The sequence below is a fragment of the Camellia sinensis genome, chromosome 4 (assembly GCF_055761805.1).
Source record: "Camellia sinensis isolate YWXY chromosome 4, ASM5576180v1, whole genome shotgun sequence".
NCBI classification, from domain to species: domain Eukaryota; kingdom Viridiplantae; phylum Streptophyta; class Magnoliopsida; order Ericales; family Theaceae; genus Camellia; species Camellia sinensis.
In genome coordinates, this window is record NC_138964.1 from 169,724,585 (window position 1) to 169,743,472 (window position 18,888).

Here is an 18,888-nt window from a genome sequence, read left to right on the forward strand (position 1 = left end):
CACTTTGTTGGGAACATACTTGAAAGTAATTAGCGACAAAATATTTTGTCATTAAAGAAGAAATTAGAGACAAAAGTATTTCATCATAAATATAAGAAATAGAAACGAAATAATTTTGTCATGTTTAATAAAAACGAAGACGAAAATTTTTTGTCAAAGAAGCTACCAATAGAGACAAAAACAAATTCATCATTAAAAATGATAAATTTGTGACGAATTTTTTTGTCTCCAATACACTCTGTTGGGAACATACTTGCAAGTAATTAGCGACAAAATATTTTGTCATTAAAGAAGAAATTAGAGACAAAATAATTTTGTCACGTTTAATATAAACGAAGACAAAAAAAATTTGTCAAAGAAGCTACCAATAGAGACAAAAACAAATTCATCATTAAAAATGATAAATTTGTGACAATTTTTTTTTGTCTCCAATACACTCTGTTGGGAACATACTTATAAGTAATTAGCGACAAAATATTTTGTCATTAAAGGAGAAATTAGAGACAAAAGTATTTTGTCATAAATATAAGAAATGGAGACAAAATAATTTTGTCACATTTAATATAAACGAAGACGAAAATTTTTTGTCAAAAAAGCTACCAATAGAGATAAAAACAAATTCATCATTAAAAATGATGAAATAATGTCAAAAAAAATTTGTCACACATTGAGGGTAATAGTGACAAAATGTGACAATATTTTTTGTCATGACAAATTCATTTAGCGACGAAATAAAGAATTTATGACAAAATTAATCATCCACCTAAGCCAAACAAGAGACAAAAAAACCTTCTTTAGGGATGAAAAATTTTGTCAATAATTTCATAATATTTTTTTCCACATTATATACCTATTTTAGTTCAACAAATATGACCATGTTCATGTTAAAACCTGTTGAATATAACAATTCCATCACAACTTAACCTAACCTGTTATCAACACATTTACAAATTAACAAAATGAAAATATGCATTCATCATTACAAATAATTTCATCCTGATATAATAAAATAGTGAAATATCCACAAAATATCCAAAAGTTATAACTTGTTCAATTCCACCAAAAATCCAACAATAACTAGTGTAACTGTATGTGTATCCTTATCAAACAAAAATGAACATTCAAACAAATTACATCATTGTTGCACGTCAAAAATGCCACCCCAATCCAATCTGCAAAAAAATAAATTAAAAGTTTTAGTAATAAATCAATTATACAAAAGATTAAAAACATTAGTAACTCATCAATTTACAATTAGATCAATTATACAATTTATCCCTGTAACAGACTTTTTTTTAGATTATGAGAACAAAAAAATTAATTTTAAGGCTAATTCACAAATGGTGCATCCCATTAATGTGCCGTAAGTTCATACAACTTATATTGGTCCCTCCTAAGGCGTTTCTATTGGTTCTTGTACAAATCTGTAATTGTGTGATAATTTAGCATTTCGACAGCCTTTTTCCAAGCTTTAAGTATAGAGAAAAAAATATATTTTTTAGACTAATTCACAATTTATACATCATGTGCACCTGTACAAATTGGATGTCATATGCATTTTTCCATTACTTCCTAATTCTTCAAACATGTATTCTTTTATAAAATTTGTTATATTAAAGTTAATATACTTTACCAAGAAGTATGTCCACTTGTGGATGAGTTCCCTCCACTTCCAAAGTGTCCAGTGAATCCTTTGGTCCTCAAAAAGTTGACAACATCAGCCATTATCTCCCCTTGCTTCTTCTTACCCTCTTCAAGATCTTCTATTTTATTGTTCTGCATTTGTATTTGTTCCTTTTGTGTCTCTATTTGCATCTCAAGGCGCTTCACGTAATCATTTGTTTCAGCATATATGGTAGTGGCTCTCTTAATAGAGGATGAAGGTCTCATGCCAAGTCCCTTCACATAGCCTGACCTTGGCTTTAGGACTTTGATTGATAGCTCTTCTACAGTCAAAGGGGTTGATCCCGACTGTGAGAGGTGATCAACCTGTGTCTGTATCATATTTTCCTATCAAATATAAAAAAAATTAAATAATTATTAGAAAATTAAATAAGATTACAACAAATAGTATTCTAAAATTTTGTTAATAAAAATTGCAATATATACTCACATAATTACACTAAGCTTGAGATGAGATCCACTCATGTGTTTTCTCATTATAGTGAGTTTCCTTGTACAACTCTGCTAGATCAGGTAGCATCTTTTTTTCTCGTGCCTAATTCGATAGACCAAATATTCAATAAATAAACACCTATGTTTTGTATACATCCTTTCTCTGTTCGCGATGTTGGCCTTTGATTGTTCCTATAAGGAAGAATGACCAATATAACAATGAAATGTATCATTAGTAAGACAAATATGTTGGCTTTTGATTGTTCCTGTAAGGAATAATGAACCAATATAACAATGAAATGTATCACTAGTAAAACAAATTTAATGGTTGATAATAAAGAAATTGCATTGTTCCTCTCTATCATTTTCCTATATATCATTTCAAATTATTCACTAGTTTCATTCAATTCTGTGAAAAATAGATTAGAGGACTTATTGAGATTTCATCATAAGATGGTTTTTCTGGGTGAAAAAAGAAAAACGAGTAATTTACACCGTGCACAAATAGGGGGTATATAAGCATGGGCAAGATAGATTGTGAAAAAATCCTTTTACATTTCACAAGATATGGAATAATTACTGATACCAAACTCATAACCCTTTCTTTCTTCCGCAACTCTATCAAATCTAAAGTTCTGTCTCAATACCCTATATTAGTTACTTAGCTAGTTGCTTACCATTATCATGAAACTTCAGACCAAACCCAAGAACAACCAGAAAATTAATACAATCATAGAAACTGAAATCTTAGTTCTTTATTCTATGATGTGAAAGATGCACTTTAAGGAACCATAAATTAATCTCCTATTATGCGAGCCTTCCAATTCATGTTTAATAGTTTCCCTTTCTCATTTTTCCACTTATTTGGTTTTTATTATGTTCCACTTACATGCCTAGAAGATAAAAGGAAAAGAATACATATGGAATTTCACAGCAAATTGATTGTGTTCTTTCTAGTTGTTTTAGAATCTCTCCCTATTCTAATCAAATTCTTTCTTCGCTAATATAATAAAAAAGATGAAAATGTTACCAGAAATTCTTTAGTGTTCCACTTTTTATCAATAAGATCTATCCATTTGGTAGGATCGACATTCTTCGGTGGGTGGTTTCTTGCGTACTCCTCCCCTTTAGCCTCCTTCAGCTCCATGAATATTTTGTGCGGCCTATAGGTATGGTTACTCAATCTCCGACCAAATTTTGTGTTCATTGCCTTCTCTATATCAACAGGGTCTCCTTGTAAATCAAATTGATCCTGCAAAAAATAGATAAGTCATAGATAATTCTTATAAAAAATAAAATAATTACAATAAATAATTAAGATTTCTAACCTATTATAAAAATGAGTAAAATCTCCTATAAGTAGACAACGAACTTACATTCAAGCGTTGAAACATCGCCTCCTTAACGGTGGCATCAACATACTTCCACCTACGAACACTTGGATCTGGTAAACGAGTTCGCACTTCTACACCAATCTTTGAGGCTAGTTTTGAGGCATAGTCCCCTACCAGTGCACGAAATTTTGGAGGGATAGGCACACTAAGCTTTCCATCTCTATCAACAAGGCCTTGAACCTCTTTGCCTCGAGTCGGGCCACGAGCACGCTTAGCAGCTGATATTGTGAAGCCATAATATTAAAATAGTATGTGAACAAATTTAATTAAGATCTCAAATCAATGTAAATAAAGAGTGTGTCTTACCAATAGTATTACCAGCAGTCACCTCAAGTTGAGGCTCCACATTGAGAGGTGGTGGCAGATTGCTAGTCACCTCAGGACGTGAAGAGGTATCCCCCTCTTCTAATGCGTGGGTCAATGCCTCATGATGAGATTGTGAACGGGCTCTCGATGGTATCTCTAACAGCTGAATAACATAATAAAATATGAATATATGTACAAACATATACAGGTCTATGTGTGTATGAATTGAAAGTAACAAGAAAGAATATATTTCACAATGCATAAATGTATAGTACCTCATGCTCAAACGAATCATAGGATTCAGTGTCACTGCTATCTTCAGCCTCTGACGGTCGATAATCATCGTCATTTTCCTCAATTGGTATTTGTTTTTCCTTCCTCAATTTCTTATGTTGAACCGTAGCCTTCAAACAAGTTGTTATATTCTTCACTCCTAGAGCATTCATTCTCTCACGGTTTTTATTAATATTCTTCATTCTTTGTTTCTCATAGTTCGTTACCTTCTTAGTTGTGGTACTTGGTTTGGTCAATTGCTTTTTTGTAGCGTCCATTTTCCCAACTATAAAGCATAATTGAACATTTTTTTGGTGGATACGCATAATTGAACATTAGATGTAAAGAAAAGATAATTATATATTTCTATACATAAAGCATAAAGCAACAACAATCTCAACAAGTGGATATGTCATATAGGCTCTAAATCATTGAAATATGGCTAGAGTGATAAGGATGATTTTTGTTTTTACCATTTACTTATCATAGAACAAATTAATTACAAAGCCATCAGACACACAATATGACCAATCAATGATAAACCTACATAACAGTGGATGAACCCCACAACTGAAATTCAAATACATTAATTAAGAACAATGTTCATATAGAAAGTGCAAAATAACTACAAATCCTAGTCTACATCAAGATCCATATCGTAATCCACATCAGGTTCGTCACACTCTTCATTTTGTTGGTCAGCTCTATTCTCTATCATTGTTTCATCAGATGACCTAACCCTTGTAACAACTTCTGCTTCAACACCATCTCTATAACATTGAACATTAGGGCCAATGTCAATTGGAACAACATTGGTAATATTTTCTTGTTGGAACACATCGTTTTTTTCTGGTTCATGTAATGATTCTCCGTCACCTACCTCTGGTACATCAAAGACACCCCTATGTTGCACTCGTTGAACGACTTGCCAAGGTTGTCCCCATTTGGTATCATTTAGGTAAAAGACTTGCTTAGCCTAGCTAGGCAAGATGAAAGGGTCGTGTTGATACCACCGACTTGTGACATCAATACTTGTGCAATAATCATCAGTTCGCAATGTTCTAGTTCGACCTGTGTTTCCTGTGTTGTACCATTCACACTGGAACAATTCAACTTTGTTATGACACATGTACTCCAATTCCCAAACATTGCACAAGTGACCATAAAATTCATGCGTCACTCCCTCATGATCCCCTTCCGTAAGCACACCACTATTCTGACTCTTACGGCGATTGTCTACTTCTCTTGTACGAAACCGTACGCCATTGATTATGCAACCTGAGTACTCTTTTACTAGCAAATTTGGGCTATTTGCTAATGACCATAAATCATTGGTTGCTTCTGGTGACTTTTCTTCTCTCAATATATTTATCTACATTCACATATAACGTACATTAAGATAGTAAAAATAAATTAATAAATGATCAAATCTTATACAAATTTTTAATCATGTCTTAAATTGAAAATGCCTTACCCACTCTTTGAACCACTTGGGAAACTCTTGTTATTGTATACGGGTTATGCCTTGGTCAGATGGAGTCCGTAATAGATTTTTGTGTATCCTACTCAAAAGAATGTGATTATTATGCACTGCTAACTACATTAACAAAGCTAAGAATACACATATTTAAATGAAAAACATACTCTAGATACTTCTCTATCTCGGGGCTATTGTTCAACAAGAACCAATGAGCCATATCACGATATTCTTGTGACATATCAGCATCCCTTGTGATTAGGCCAATAGGACGGGCAGTTTCTGTGAATACAGTTAACCCTTTGCGACGTTCGCCACAATCTTGATTTCGTTCGGGTCGATTATGCACTGTTTCGATCCCATCAACATACATTGAACAAAAAGTAATGCACTCTTTGACAATGTAAGCCTCTGCGATTGAACCTTCTGGTCGAGCTCGGTTTGTAACAAACTTTTTTAAAGCTCCGAGAAACCTTGAAAAGAGAATTAGTTAAGAGCAAGGTTACACATGCAACATATAATTACGAACCTTTCAATTTAACAATCACCTTTCAATCCGGTACATCCATTGACATTGCACCGGTCCTCCAAGAATAGCCTCACGCGGCAAGTGAACGGCCAAGTGAACCATCACATCAAAGAAGGCTGGAGGAAAAATCTTTTCAAGCTTGCATAATATGTGTACTATACGTTCCTCTAATTTCTCAAGTTCATTACGGCACAGTGTCCTTGAGCACAAATCCTGGAAAAAGCTACCTAACTCAAATAGTGTTTTACTAATCTCTTTGTCTACGAAACCACGCATCCCAATTGGAAGAATCCGTTGTATGAGTACATGGCAGTCATGACTTTTCAAGCCTGTTAATTTACCATTTCTCGCATTCACTGATCTTGATATGTTTGCAGCATAGCCATCCAGATACTTCACTGATTTCAAGAATTCAAAGAAACCCTCCATCTCTTCAGGGGTCAATGAAAAGATTGCCCTAGGTTTCACATAAGTTCCATCAGGACAACGTGTTAACCACAACTCTTTCCTTATACCCATATCTTCCAAGTCCATCCGTGCTTTGTCGGTGTCTTTGTTCTTTCCATCAACGCCTAACATAGTTCCAAAGGTATTTTCACTAAAATTCTTCTCGACGTGCATAACATCAATGTTGTGTCGAAGCTTCTGTTTCTTCCAGTATGGTAACTCATACAAGATGCTTACCTTTGTCCAATTTGGTGCCTGACGGAGTCTTTTCATATTTCTTGGATGTTTCCCATATGTGACACCTGTCACTCTGTCCAATTGCTCTAATATCTTTTCCACTGGTAACTTTAAAGATCTCTTTCGCTTCTCATGCTTACCATTGTAAGCCTTACTCTTTCGCCTTTCGGGGTGGTTTTGAGGCAAGTAGCATCGATGGTTAGTGTATGCAGTCTTACCTTTCAAAGATTGAAAATATGGTTCATCATTGCAAGTGTAGCAAGAATAATGACCCTTTGTTCTCCACCCAGATATGTCACCAAATGCAGGCCAATCGTGTATAGTCCACATCAAAGCTGCACGCATCTGGAAAGACTCACCAGTTACGGCATCGTAAGATAATGCACCATTTTTCCACAACTCATTCAACTCATCCACCAGAGGTCTCATGTAGACATCAATATCGATCCCTGGTTGTGATTCTCCAGGAATAAGTAGTGACATCATAAGAAAGGGATCTTTCATAACCAACCAAGGTGGCAAGTTATAAGGAATGAGTACTACACGCCATAAACTATACGAGTTGCTCATGTTCCCAAAAGGATTGAATCCATCAACAGCCAACCCTAGCCTCACATTTCGAGGCTCTAGGGCAAACTGAGGATGTTGCACATCAAATTCCTTCCATTCATCACTATCGGCGGGATGTCTCAATACTCCGTCATCTATACGTTTCTCCTTGTGCCATCTCATGTCCTCAGCAGTCTTTCTTGACATGTACAATCTTTTCAACCTTGGTGTTAATGGGAAGTACCGCAACGCCTTATAGGGAATCTTCTTACCCCTGCCACGATTGATCTTGCATCTGGATGCCTTACATTTTGGACATTTATCTAACCTTGCATTTTCCTTCCAAAAGAGTACGCAATCATTTATACAAGCATCAATTAACTCATATGACAAGCCCAAATCACGAAGTATTTTCTTAGCTTCATAAAATGACTTTGGAACCAAATTATCTTTTGGTAAAAGTTTTGTTAAAAACTCCAATAGTGTGTTAACTGACTTATTGCTCCAGTGGTTTGTTACCTTCATATTAAGCAGCTCGATGACAAACTTCAACAGAGTGTAGTTTGTGCAACCTAAGTACACCTCACGTTTGGCATCATTCAATAGTTTATCAAACGTTTGTAGTTCCTCATTCTGGGGTGCATCGTTGGGTTCTCCTCTTATTCGATCTTCCACTAAGGCATCAATACCACCTAAAACCTCATCTTCATCAATTGCCATTTCATGATGAGCCTCATTTGATACACGTGGTTCCCCGTGATCATGCCAAATAGTGTACGTTTGCATAATCCCATATTGAAGCAAATGAATTTGCACATTTCGAAGATTTTGGGAATAATAGTTCACATAGTTCAAACATGGGCACGGGATTTTACCTTCCTGGTCAACAACTGCCATTGCAAATTTGATAAATGATGTCACCCTATCAATAAATGGCTGACTCATCCTTCCATCAGGTGTCTTACCCAATGCAATCCAACTCTTGTCCATGTCTGATCACAAATGAAAGATCAAGTTTTTTTATGTCATAAAACGCATCATGTGTACTATTAACCTATTCCATTTAGGAATGCACAATGTGTATCATAGAAAGAAAATCATATTACGTTGTCTATCTCTAATCTTTCCTTAGTTCTCCAAGTATATAACATATGTGTTGGACTTTTCAAAGAATTTTTTTATTCTTGTTTTTAATGCATTAAAGTGTTATTATGAGGGTAAGACTTGGGAGAAATTAATAAATGCTAAGATTTTTTTTTTAAATCAAAAAATCAGAAAATTTAAATTGAGAGATTGGAGCTCCCACAAAGCTTGAGGCTAAAAACCCCCTTTTGCTTAATATATAGTATAGATATAGATAGCATATCACCCGTGCTATGCACGGGTTGTATTTACAATTATCTATATATGTGAATTGTGATTTTTAAATGTCTTTTTTTTTTTTAAATGTCTTCTTTTTTTTCATTTTTATATTATATTAAAGTTTAATATTTTGATAACAATCATATATGCTGGACTTTCCAATGAATTAAATATCTTCTTTTTTATATTATATTAAAGTTTAATATTTTGATAATAATCATATGTGTTGGACTTTCCAATGAATTAAATATCTTCTTTTTTTATATTATATTAAATTTTAATATTTTGATAATAATCATATATGTTGGACTTTTTAAGGAATTTTTTTTATATTTGTTCTTAATGCATTAAAGTGTTATTATGAGGGATAATAATCATATGTGTTGGGACTTTTCAAGGAATTCATATGTGTTGGACTTTTCAAGGAATTTTTTTATGCTTGTTCTTAATGCATTAATGCGTTATTATGAGGGTAAAGCTTGAGGGTTGGGAGAAGTTAATAAATACTAAGGTTTTATTTTTAAAAAAATCAAAAAATCAGGAAATTTAGATAGGGATATTGGAGCTCCCACAAAACTTATGGGTTAAAGATAGATATAAATAAATAGATAGATATAGATATAGATATCTATATTTGTTTTAATTTTTTTTTAATATACAAATTATTTGTTTTGGAAAAGGTACTGCAGTAATTATAAGAGAAATCAAAAAGTCTTGTGGGTTATAGATAGACATAGATAAAGATATTTATATTTGTTTTAAAATACAAATTATTTGTTTTGGAAAAGGTACTGCAGTAATTATAAGAGAAGTCAAAAAGTCTTATGGGTTAAGAGAAGTTAATAAATGCTGAGATAATTTTTTTTTTTTAAAACAAAAAATTAGAAAATTAGGATTGCCATATTGAAGCTCCCACAGGCCTTCGGGGTTAAAAACCCCATTTTGCTTAATGTATAGTATAGATATAGATAGATAGATAGATAGATATATCTTTTATTTTTATTTTTGTGTGGTTTCTATTCGGGTATTTTTTTTTCAATTTATTTAAGATGGAGTTGTGGGTATCTTTTTTTTTTTTAATTTAATTTATCTGTGGTTTCCTTTTGTTTTTAATTATTATTATTTGGCTAAGTTATGATGTGAGTTAGATATGTGATAGACATGTGAGTTTTATTGATTTAAAGTTTATTTAGATAAACTTTAAAGTTTTTTTTTTTAGTTTTATAGTTTTTTTTTTTGTTATGTTATAATATAATATATAAAATATAGGTAGATATATACAACTTTAATAAAAAATATTATCTGATTTTTTGGGGAAGAGAAAATGAATGTAAGTTTTAATATTTTTTTTTGAAAATTTGTGAGAGAGATTAGGAAGGAGAGATTATGAAATATTTTTGTTATTAAATAAATAAATCAGTCAATAGTTTTTTTTAATCTATTTTGTAAATTAAAAATCAATAATTTTGGAAAATTGATTAATTTGTCTCATTAAGTGATTTAAAATTTTGATAGATATACATAAAAAAAATACATAATTATATTATTAAATCATAATTCAAATTTAGATGTTATATCTTTTTGAGATCTATAGCTAAATTCTTATATATATTTTTTTATTTTTGTGTGTAACCATAGTGTATGGGAGAAATTGAAAAGGGTGTTGCAATAATTATGAGAGAAGCCAAAAGAGATTGTGGGTTTGGAGAAGTCAATAAATGCTGAGGTTGGGTTGGGAGAAGTCAATAAATGCTGAGGTTTTTTTTTAAATCAAAAAATTAGAAAATTAGGATTAGGGAATTGAAACTCCCACAGGCCTTGGGGTTAAAAACCCCCCTTTTGCTTAATATATAGTATAGATATATAGGTACCAAATGTTTGAAAAAATTCCTGAACCAGTATGACATCATGTTCTTATAAGATCAATCTAGGTTGCATGATTTATGTGCTAAATATTTGTCCTGTGTGTACTAATAAAAGGGGCACATGTATCTTCTCATTTTATACCATAAACAGAGGACTTCGAAATTTACATTAGATCTCTGCTTGTTTCCTGTGAAAATCTTTCAAAACAATCCCAACCCAGAATTCCTACACCTCTCAAACTTCCACGAATCAAACCCCTACATTTTTCCAATGCTTTAATGCTAAATTTTGGGTTTTTCTTTGGTTTTGTTGTTATTTTTACCAAAATCAATGGCTTCTTTTAAGCAAGTACCCAAATTATTTTTCTTCTTTATCAAACCGAGCCATAATTTCTACAGGCTTCTTTAGTAACTCTAAGTTCAAACCAAGCCATGGAATTATTTATCTTCACTGTGACTTGTACACTAACAACCACATGTTCTCTACCTTTTGTCGTCTTCCATGGTAATTTTCTAATTTTTCTCTATATTTTGACATCATCTTTTGTTATGTAGTCATTAGCTAGCTACTTTGTCCTTTGTTAGTGCTCTGCTCTCACTATGCTCAATTTGGTTCAATTAATTTATTGTTTGATGTTTAAGTGCTTTTACCAAGTTGGTTTGTGGAATGTAACAGTTTGGTTGTTTTGGATTGTGGCTTTATGAAATTTTCTATACCCTTATTTGATGTGCTAAAAGCTTAAATTTTTAGGACTATTAGCATTAATACGAACACGGAAATTGCTTTCAAGTCACTACTTAATTCATGACCTGTTTGGTAATGTTGTGTGTTTAAGGTTGGTTGGTTGTTCTCAAATTTTGTCTTCCTTAAGTTAATATTTTTGTTATTTTTGTCTTTCTTTAAAGAAAAAAAGTCACACCCATAATGTGCTTTCTATGAATTTCCTCTATTAAACTTTAAATAAATAACACCTGTTTCTTTTTTCAAGAAGTGTGTATATACAGGCCATTGAATTATGTAGTCTTTTTCTTTTTCAGGTCAGTTTGAATTATGCAGTCTAAATTGTTCTTGATTATGATAGTGGGTGATCTCATCCTGGAACCATAGTTCTAAATCGCGGTATCGGGTAATGTAACGGTATCGATCGCGGAGTATCGGTATCGGTAGTATCGACCGGTACGTATCGGGTATCAGGCGTTGCGGCTGTGAAATTTCAAAAATCATTAGCAATCCATCTAAAACTCAATTTTAGGCATTTTTTTGCCTCTTTTAGCCTTAATTTATCACATTTTAATCAAAATTTTGATATGTAGACTCTAATTTAGTTAGTAATAATAATGATATGTAGACTCCAATTTAGTTAGTAATAACAGTTTTCAATTAATAAATATTGTAATTCTAATTTAGTTAGTAATAATAATGCATTTAAAATAAAAATAAAAAATCTAAAATATTAAACATCTTTACTTAACAATTAAACCTCTTTAAAAAAAATCTGACAGATTAAACCTCTGTAAAAAATCTAATATAAAAATAATCTGAAATAAAGAGATTTGACAGATTAAAAAATTTAAAATAATAAAAAAAATCTAAAATAAAAAATTTGACAGATTAAATCTCTTTAAATAATATATATATATTGAGCATATGTGCATTTAAAATATATATAAAAAATATTTTTGTATATAAAAAATTATATATTCTATACCGAATATATATATATATATATATATATATAATATATATATAAAATTATGAGAGAATAACTTAAAACAAAACAGAGCATCACATATTATAAACAAAACAAACCAAACCGTTGAATCAAGATCATATATATGCCGATTATATGTATGTATATATATAAAAACAAAACAAAAATCATGACTTAAAACAAATCATATATATATATATATATATGTATATATAAAAAAACAAAACAAACCGCTGGCTTCTCTAGCCAAAAGAAAAACAAAAACAGAGCATCAGGTGGTGAACATCTTCACAAAAGTTATCATTGCAGAGGGTTCACAAAAGAAAAACAAAAACAAACCGGTGTATATATATATATATATGCCGATTAATATATTGAAATTTTCATTACACATCTTCAATGTGTTTCTATAAATATATAAATTATCATTGCAGAGGGTTCACAAAAGTTCACAAAAGCAAAAGTTCAGGTGGTGAGCAAGCAGAGGGTTCATCCCTCACTACACTAACACCACACATATCATCAATGATCAAAGGTGTGACTTCAGGTGGTGAACAAGCAGAATGGTGAACAATGAATATACAAACTCTACAAGTAGAATGAAATAGATATGAAGTAGAATGAAAAAACAAAATTGCAGATTCATTGTACATGTTGATAAACCAAAAAACTCTACAATGAACAATGAACAAGCAGAATGAAAGGGTACCGTGAGAGCCTCTTCCAGTCAGATTGTGGAAGAATGCTTCAGCAAAGAGCTGGTCCCTCAGCCATGGGTTGCAACCGTAAGAACACCAGAGGAAGAGCAGAGGAAGTTTGATGGTCTTGAAGATCACAGCCTTTCAACTTGATGGTCTTGACACAGCCTTTCAACTTCTCAGCCGATCCCTCACAATTGTTTTTTGAGGAATTTTTTTTTGGTCTACAAATTTTCAACTTCTCAGCCTTTCATCTTCTCAGCTTTCAATGTGTATAAGTTAGATATTCTTATTCTTTATTTTAATTTCTTTAATTGACAATTGAAATTAAACAAAAAAAAAAAAAAACAAAATCCACCATGTTTGGTAAGTACTAAAAAAGTTATGTTTTGTTCTTTTGTGAAAAAAAAAAATTATATTAAAAAATATTATTGTTCAAGTCCTTATAGTTTAGAAGGACATAATTTCTTTTTATAAAATTTAAAACCAAAAAAAAGAAAAAAATTTAATAGCGATTAATAATTTGAACACGTGTATTTAAAATAACTTATATTTAGACCAATAATATTATGATACATTATTATGACACATGTGAATATTGATCTCATTCTAATTGTAGTAATATATTTTGAAGAAGAATTTAAATTTAAAATTTTATTTTATAATTTAATAAAGGATGCAAAATTTTATCACAGTTAAATTTTTTATGCAAATTATGAAAACAAAAAAGATTGAAATTTAAAATTTAAGTCTCACAATTTTATCACAATTTATTTATTATTTTTTAATTTATCACAAATTTATTCATGTAACTTTAAACCTCCCTTACTAGAATTGCAAATTTAGGTGAGCTCAACCCAAGTAACTTGAGTCGAGCTTAAAATTTTTTAAAGATTGAATAACATAGTTTTTAATTAAGTGAGAACCTATGCAGAAATTCAAAAATTCAAATTAAATTTGAGTGGATTTGGGCAGAACCACCAAATAACTTGAGCAACCAAAACGAAATTATATATATAAATATATGAATTATTTGCTAATTTATTTTTTAAAATAATAAATTAGATTAATTAAAAATTTAATATTAACGAATAAAAGAAAAAGCAATATACTTGAGATTTCCAATAGAATTTTTATTGAAAATATACCTTTTAGAAAGGGATCATCGAATAAAAGGTTGTTTGGGAAGTGTCATATTAGCTCACTTTTTTTTTTTTATAATCTTTTTATCTTTTTTTGGTTACATCACATCTCTACTTTTCTACGCAGCATTTCATAAAAAGTAAAAAAAATATATACTTAATTATCTTTTTGGGTCACATTATATCTCTACTTTTCTATACATATTTTCATAAAAAGTAAAAAAGTATGCTTATTTGACACTTCCCAAACTACCACTAAGTTGATGTTAAAAAAATCTACTTTTTATAATGGCATACATAATTTAAATAAGATTTTTTAGAAATTCTTTTTAATTTAAAATTACAACAAACTATTAAATAGAATAAAAACAAATTTCTTACAAAATTAAAATATTTGAATAAAAAAAGGTAAGGAGGAAATTTAATAATTTGAACACATGTATTTAACACAAATTATGTTTAGACCAATAATATTATGACACATGTAAATATTGAACTCACTCTAATCGTAGTAATATAATTTGAAGAAGAATTCACATTTGAAATTTTATTTTATAATTTAATAAATGATTCAAAATTTAAGGAATGAATATTGATCTCATTCCAATTATAGTAACATAATTTAAGTAAAAATCCAAATTTGAAATTTTATTTTCAGAATATAAAATTAATTTATAAACCAATCATATTGTAACACGTATTAACAAAAAATTAAACAAAATGAAAAAAAATGAAAACAAAGAATTACAACTTTCAACCTTAATGAAAATGACAATATTTTGAAATTATAATAGTATATAGATAAATCATGGAATCTATACTATATATTAAGCAAAAGGGGATTTTTAACCCCAAGGCCTGTGGGAACTCCAATCTCCTAATCCTAATTTTTTAATTTTTTGATTAAAAAAAAAATCTCAGCATTTATTGACTTCTCCCAGTCCAACCTCAGCATTTATTGACTTTTCCCAACCTACAATCCCTTTTGACTTCTCTCATAATTATTGCAACACCCTTTTCAATTGCTTCCATACACTATGGTTACACACAAAAATTAAAAAAAGATATATAGATCTCAAAAAGATATAATATCTAAATTTGAATTATGATTTAATAATATAATTATGTATTTTTTTTATGTATATCTATCAAAATTTTAAATCACTTATGAGATAAGTCAAAAAGTCTTGTGGGTTGAGAGAAATTAATAAATACTGAGGTTATTTTTTAAAAAAAAAACAAAAAATTAGAAAATTAGGATTGACATATTGGAGCTCCCACAGGCCTTGGGGGTTAGAAACCCCCTTTTGTTTAATATATAGTATAGATATATATAGATTTAATAAGAATTTATATTTGTTTTAGATATTTTTTTAATATACAAATTATTTTTTAATTTTCTTTATAAAAATAATTTAACAATCCCATCACTAGCCATAGTGTATAGGAGAAGTTGAAAAAGGGTGTAGGAGTAGGTATGCGAGAAGTCAAAAAGTGGCTTGGGAGAAGTCAATAAATGCTGAGCTCTTTTTTTTTTTTAAATCAAAATTTTAAAAAATTAAGATTGGGATATTGGAGCTCCCACAAGGCTTGTAAGTTAAAAACTCCATTTTTCTTATATAATACTAGCATGTCACCCGTGCTATGCATGGATTGTGTTTACAATGATCTATATATGTGAATCGTGATTTTTAATTTTTTTTTTAAATGTCTTCTTTTTTTTCCTTTTTTATATTATATTAAAGTTTAATATTTTGATAATAATCATATGTGTTGGACTTTTCAAAGAATTAAATGTCTTTTTTTTTTAATTATATTATATTAAAATTTAATATTTTGATATTAATCATATGTGTTGGACTTTTTAAAAAAAAAATTTATGCATGTTCTTAATGCGTTAAAGTATTATTATGAGGGATAATAATCATATGTGTTGGGACTTTTCAAGGAATTCATATGTGTTGAATTTCAAAGAATTTTTTTTTATGCTTGTTCTTAATGCATTAAAGTGTTATTATGAGGGCAAGACATGGGAGTTGGGAGAAGTTAATAAATGCTAAGATTTTTTTTTTTAAATCTAAAAATCAAGAAATTTAGATTGGGAGATTGGAGCTCCCACAAGGCTTGGGGTTAAAAACCCCCTTTTGCTTAATATATAGTATAGACTAGCCCATCACCCGTGCTATGCACGAGATAATTATAGATATTTATATTTGTTTTAGATTTTTTTTAATATATAAATTATGTATTTTAATATTTTTTATAAAAATAATTTCACAATTTGATCACTAACCATAATATACATGAGAAGTTGAAAAGGGTACTGTAGTAACTATACACGAATTGTATCTATAATTATTTGTATGAGAGGATTTTAAATGCTGATCAGGAACTTTAATAAAAAAAATATTATCTGATTTTTTGGAGAAGAGAAAAGGAATGCAAGTTTTAATATTTTTTTTTGAAAATTTGGGAGAGAGATTAGGAGGGAGAGATTATGAAATATTTTGGTTATTAAATAAATAAATCAGTCAATATTTTTTTTAATTTATTTTGTAAATTAAAAATAAACTAGCCTATCTGTCACGACCCCAAACCGCCCCTAGTAGTTTGGTGCCGTGATGGCCAGTAATCCGTAATTACCGAAGGCCAACCTTTCAAAACTTAACACAATCAGAGTACGAATATAGGGGGCTCACAAATGCGGAAGCGATAAATCAATTACAAGCGGTCCATAAGAGCTGTGCGTAGATTAAAGCAGTGCCAAACATTTCCAATTAACTTCACAATTTAAATACAACAAGGTACAAAAATACATGTTACATCTTGATCAAAAGGCTTCTCGAGCCGACATATACAAAATACAGCTAATACAAGTCAAGAAGCATGATTTTCAAGAATTCGCCGACATGCAAAACAGGGCATCGCCGACGTAAATACAAAGTAAGGCCGACAAATACACGAATCCAAAACAAGTGTCCCAACGAACTAGGCGTCGCCGCCGTCCTGCTCATCACCTACATATATATAGAGGGGTGAGTACAAAACTCAGTGAATGGTACTAAAAATAAAGGTTTTACATGAATAAAGCCGAGGTCCTTCAAAACGAAACACACCAAAACTTTAGCAAGGCAAGTGATGAACCGTATTCATCGTTAAATATCGTAACATCAGCGAGACAAGGGATGAACCGTATTCATCATCAAATATCGTAACATCGGCGAGACAAGGGATGAACCGTATTCATCATCAAATATCGTAACATCGGCGAGACAAGGGATGAACCGTATTCATCATCAAATATCGTAACATCGGCGAGACAAGGGATGAACCGTATTCATCATCAAATATCGTGACATCGGCGAGACAAGGGATGAACCGTATTCATCATCAAATATCGTAACATCGGCGAGACAAGGGATGAACCGTATTCATCATCAAATATCGTAACATCGGCGAGACAAGGGATGAACCGTATTCATCATCAAATATCGTAACATCGGCGAGACAAGGGATGAACCGTATTCATCATCAAATATCGTAACATCGGCGAGACAAGGGATGAACCGTATTCATCATCAAATATCGTGACATCGGCGAGACAAGGGATGAACCGTATTCATCATCAAATATCGTAACATCGGCGAGACAAGGGATGAACCGTATTCATCATCAAATATCGTAACATCGGCGAGACAAGGGATGAACCGTATTCATCATCAAATATCGTAACATCGGCGAGACAAGGGATGAACCGTATTCATCATCAAATATCGTAACATCGGCGAGACAAGGGATGAACCGTATTCATCATCAAATATCGTAACATCGGCGAGACAAGGGATGAACCGTATTCATCATCAAATATCGTAACATCGGCGAGACAAGGGATGAACCGTATTCATCATCAAAATATCGTAACATCGGCGAGACAAGGGATGAACCGTATTCATCATCAAATAACAAAAGCTGTACGATCCGTAATCGCTTGGTCAAAAGTATTGCGAAAGTTTAGAGTCCTCCAATACAAGGGACTTGTGCACTTGGTACCGCGAAAGTTTAGAGTCCTCCAGTACAAGGGACTTGTGTTACTTAGGCCCGTAGCCCGATTTAACAAGGACCGTATCCTTTACACATAGTACTGCGAAAGTTTAGAGTCCTCCAGCACAAGGGACTTGTGTTACTTAGGCCCGTAGCCCGATTTAACAAGGACCGTATCCTTTCCAAAGATGGCATCAAAACAAGGAGTATACTTGACTCATCAAACAAGAGCTATTTATTCATGCTATCAAATACTTTCGTCAAACAAGCAAGCAAGATTTATCAAAACGAGTATAACATAGCTTTATCAATAATACCACTCACCTAGTTCTTCAGGTGTAGACTCGAAGCAAATATCAAGGACCTACAATCACATGGCAAGTCACATTCTCAAAGCAAGCTCTATATACATGCAAATGATCTCGGCATTCATGCCAGATCTAAGTCAAAGACAAAGCAAAACAAGCTGGGAGTTTAATCACTGCTCCCGTTCATAAAAACACACCGGGTACTGACCAGGATTAAGCCGAGGTCCCGTTATACAAAATCAGGAAAAACCTGGGTTTTCCTTTGAAGAACATGAAGAACATGATCATTGAAAGATGGATGCAAGCTCACAACTTGTTACAAAAATCTGAGTTTCATGCCAAGAGTTCAAAATAGGGACCTGGGTACCCGTTCAAGAAAGTCATGCAAGAACAACCACAAAAACATGGTTTTCGTTCCAAACTCTTCGATCAA

The 18,888-nt window shown here is 31.5% G+C and overlaps 1 protein-coding gene and 1 long non-coding RNA gene across 2 annotated transcripts; both read right to left on the minus strand.

Annotated features, from left to right (window-relative positions):
• Positions 1 to 979: 979 nt before the first annotated feature.
• On the minus strand, positions 980 to 2,221 carry LOC145823499 (uncharacterized). Its single transcript, XR_014365778.1, has 3 exons — positions 2,114 to 2,221; positions 1,634 to 2,010; positions 980 to 1,172 (listed from the first exon to the last, which is right to left on the minus strand). It is a non-coding gene; the product is annotated as an uncharacterized LOC145823499 (long non-coding RNA).
• Positions 2,222 to 5,064: 2,843 nt separating this feature from the next.
• LOC145824218 (uncharacterized) lies at positions 5,065 to 8,317 on the minus strand. Its single transcript, XM_082923840.1, has 3 exons — positions 6,114 to 8,317; positions 5,729 to 6,038; positions 5,065 to 5,460 (listed from the first exon to the last, which is right to left on the minus strand). The coding sequence occupies exons 1-3, from the start codon at positions 8,315 to 8,317 to the stop codon at positions 5,065 to 5,067; spliced, it is 2,910 nt and encodes a 969-aa protein (XP_082779966.1).
• Positions 8,318 to 18,888: the final 10,571 nt, after the last annotated feature.